General features: G+C 38.1%; 1 protein-coding gene across 3 annotated transcripts in view; it reads right to left on the bottom strand.

Annotated features, from left to right (window-relative positions):
* Positions 1–4,101, bottom strand: part of LOC107679201 (zinc finger FYVE domain-containing protein 21) — a 13,556-nt gene that overhangs the window by 5,100 nt on the left and 4,355 nt on the right. For all 3 annotated transcript variants that reach the window (XR_001633018.1, XM_016474720.1, XM_016474721.1), the window contains 3 exons: positions 3,455–3,623; positions 2,799–2,874; positions 2,624–2,715 (listed from right to left, as the gene is read on the bottom strand). Coding sequence is in view for 2 of the 3 variants with exons in the window: in XM_016474720.1 (XP_016330206.1) it covers positions 2,624–2,715; positions 2,799–2,874; positions 3,455–3,623 (337 nt within the window). In the remaining variant the exon portion in view is untranslated. The remainder of the gene's footprint in view (positions 1–2,623; positions 2,716–2,798; positions 2,875–3,454; positions 3,624–4,101) is intronic.

The following is a 4,101-nucleotide window of genomic DNA, read 5'->3' on the forward strand; positions in this document are numbered from 1 at the left end:
CAATCTGAATTTAGCAGCCTTGTCTCTGATTGGCTGGAATTATGGGATATTGTAACGCTGGGTTGTGTTGAGCAAGTGAGCCGTTGGCATTTAAAGAGCACTGTGGGCAGGCATCAAGGGAGCAAGCTAGTGAAACGTTGCACGCGCAAAAGAGAAGATCTGCACACATCCAAAAACTTATTTTAAATTAGGGATGGGGAGTCGACTCCAAAAGAGTCGATTCCTCGACTTTGAATAGCCCTAGAGTCTGAGTCGACTACAGCACTGGAATCGACTCTCGGTGTCGACTCTGAAATCGCTAATGTCTTCACTGATTCTTAAATCCCTAGAGCATGCATGGCAGTTGAGTGCTGTATTATATCAGCAAAGAGTGAACGAAATTAAGGGAGGATCCGTTTGCAGTGCAGTTCGTGTGCGGTTCGTAGTCTATGCGGTGCAGAAGCAGCACGGGCTCAGTGTGCTATGATCCGTGGCTAATACCACCATTAGCCTATTTTGATTTCAAATTTGAACGTTGTTACTCATTTTTTTTTTCTCTCTCAGCATAGTGATTATCTTTTCACACAGTAATACTATTTTTCATAGACATTCATGTTTAAGAGCAATATTATTACATGCATTTTACTTCTGTACTTATTTATATATTCAGTTGATATATTACTATGCTCAAGCAAGTGGCAAAACATGTAAACACAGCCTACAGTCAACTTTTCTTACGTTAAAAGGTAGTAGGCTATCACAATTTTAAATTAAAACTTACCATTGACAGAAACAGCCGTCTCTTGCCTATTTTAATTTTTTACAAGTAACCCTGCTGGTCATAAAAATAACTTTTTCTAACTCCACGAGTGCCATCGGTTACCATGTATATCTAAAAGTGTAGGGTACTTTTCCTTGCTTTACCCCTATAGCTAAAAAACCATGTTAACTGTAAAAAACAGACTTTAGGCCTACTTATTTACATTTATGGTATAATTAGTTGCATTCGAATTTTAGGTGTGCGTTAAGGAGGCAGCCTCATCAGCGGTGCACGAGATGCGATGACTATGTAAGTGTCATTGCATTATCATGTTTTTGTTAGTCTATCCAGCGGATAAAGAGAACATCAATGCAGAGAAGAGCTTGTTTACATCAAAACCGAAACCAAGCCGTTCACACAGAATTTTCTACGCATTTTCTAGACGGACATCTATTACTGTTGCACTCGCGTCTCGCACAAAAGAGCCGCATGTTTCGAAAGCCATGTAAAATTAATGCAAGTTTAACTTTGAAAAAAACGTATATCGAGACTTTATGGCGGGTTTTCCCCCATCCCACTGCATCTCATGTTTTTAAATGAAAAATGTACTCTATGTGATTGGCTTTCCTCCCGTTGTATTAAACTATGCATACATACATGATGCTGTTTTGTTTATAGTTGTTTAAGCAACTTAATTATAATTGGTTTATAAACATTATTTTAAACATTATGCACTTTTTTTCGCAGATAGTCATGTTATCTTATGCTTTGAATGATGCGCCCTCTTGTGGCCTCACGAGAGAAGCCAAAAGCTTTTCTTCACCCTAACTGAAATTATGCATTTTAAATTCTAATATAATTAGAATTTTGATAATATTTAAGTACAAAATTCGAATTTAGTTTTTCAGTCATTTTGACAATCCCTAGTGTGCAGCACAGCAAAAATAGACTTGGTGCGGGAACGATCGCTGCGATGCTGCAGACGCACCGCTTGGAACGCATCGAGTGAATGCTCAACATGGGAAAGGAAAAAAGCACGCACTACAAACGGAGTATGTGTGAAACAGGTGTGGAATAGTAAATGTAGTTTGTAATTATACATGCTTCTGTGACAGCTTTGTATAATTGATGTTTTGTCATGCAATGTTAGCCTATGTTTAATGCACTCAGCCTATAGGCTACATTTGGTTTTCAATATAGGCTATTCGATCATTAAATTAAGCTTAATTCATTAAAAACTGACAGGCCTATATTATGGTTCAAAACTGAGGCCTACATTTGTATGTATTTTTGTATTTAGGCCTATTGTATTTATTTTTTTAATAATGCTGTTTAAGACAATATACATTTAGCGCCATCCCCTGACCATTATAATGTGACAAATTCATTAAAGAATATATTATTTTTTAATTAATTCTGAGAGAACATTCTACCACGGCTGTTTTTTGTGACTTTTCCCTCTGTGAAATTAAGGGTCGGCAACAGCAAGCAACGGTGATAGCTCATTTAAAAGTAATGTCACCACTAAATTGGACTAATTTGGACAGTCACGGTAAATAGAGTCGAGGAGTCGATTCCATCGACTCCTATGGTGGGAGTCCAGAGTCGGAGTCGACTCCGAAAAACCTGGAACTGAACACCCCTATTTTAAATGCAAAATTGATTTTAGTGCGCTGGAAATACTTTTTTCTTTTTTCTATTTTCTCCACAAAACTCAGATTGCGCATGTGCAAAATGCACTTTTTGTGCGCTCAAAATATGATATTTTGCACGCAGAATTGTGGCAGAGATCTAACCCTATAGTTTTTGGCTAGTGTGAAGAGAATAGTAAAAAAAAAACAATGTTTGTATTGCTGTGAAACGTTTGTCCACATAGAGCCTCACCTCCTGGGGTTGAGCCCTCAGTCAACACCTGCATACTGGAAATGCGAGAGAGCTCCACTTCAAAATGACTCTCACCATCTAGGAAGAGATATCTGAGAGAAAAAAAAGAGCGAGAGATTCAAGACAGGATAGATCACATTTAAAGAGGTCCATTTGTGGGTTCTTACATGCATACCTGTGATTATTGGACAAACGGCAGACCATGGTCTCTGATTTCTCTGAGGAATCCACTCTGACCAGGAAAGTTCCTCCTACAAGGCAAGGTTATAAAAGGCTGTAAGGTTGTGGGTGGAAAGACTTATTAACGTATTTGAAAATATTTTCTACATAAATAAAAGAGCTCATGAATGTTTTCAGCACTTCAGTCACACTGCATTAATAAACATTCAAAAAATCAATGTTTGCAGATAAAACAGGCATGCATAAAACAGGGCAAATGAGCATGCAAAATTAATATTCAATATGGGAAGTGTTAAATATAAAAAAGTGAAAATCTATAAATAGTACCAATATATCATGCATTCCTAGTTGAGATCACAGAACACTGTCTTTGTGTTTTACGCGATTCCATCAGAACAACCTTTGCCAAACACACAGTGACTAAATTCTGTTTCCAGCAGCAGTTTAGTTGAGTCTCAGATAAAGGATTACTCATTAAGTCAGTGTACACTAAAGTAAGCTACTGGATGAGTAACGTAACATTCATACGCTCTCCACGGCCTTTACTTAGCAACAACATAAACTTTAATGAGTCTGCGAATGGAAAAGTGGGTACAAGCGTGTCAATGGTTTCAAGTTAAAAGCATTTGAGTGTGTGTTTGTGTAACCCACCGGCAGTGAGCACTTTAAGCTGTTTGTCGTAAAACTCCACCTCTTTCTGTGAGATGAAGCTGCACTCCGCACACTGCCTCACCGGATCCACAAAACACATCCTGGGAAGAGTCACTTTCTGACTGCTGCATTTATCACAGAAACACCGACCGCAGCGCCGACAGTGATGCTGACATACGCAGAAGAAACACTTAGTGCTTTAAATCCATCACAATTCAACCAAACACACAACTGCTTCAGTACAAAATAGTAAAGCATTAAACATAGCATACAGGTGCATCTCAATAAATTAGAATGTCGTGGAAAAGTTCATTTATTTCAGTAATTCAACTCAAATTGTGAAACTCGTGTATTAAATAAATTCAATGCACACAGACTGAAGTAGTTTAAGTCTTTGGTTCTTTTAATTGTGATGATTTTGGCTCACATTTAACAAAAACCCACCAATTCACTACCTCAACAAATTAGAATATGGTGACATGCCAATCAGCTAATCAACTCAAAACAGCTGCCCTGTTTCCTGGGCCTTCAAAATGGTCTCTCAGTTTGGTTCACTAGGCTACACAATCATGGGGAAGACTGCTGATCTGACAGTTGTCCAGAAGACAATCATTGACAATCTTCACAAGGAGGGTAAGCCACAAACA

This window comes from Sinocyclocheilus anshuiensis, unplaced genomic scaffold (assembly GCF_001515605.1).
Source record: "Sinocyclocheilus anshuiensis isolate Anshui unplaced genomic scaffold, SAMN03320099.WGS_v1.1 scaffold300, whole genome shotgun sequence".
Classification (NCBI taxonomy): Eukaryota; Metazoa; Chordata; class Actinopteri; order Cypriniformes; family Cyprinidae; genus Sinocyclocheilus; species Sinocyclocheilus anshuiensis.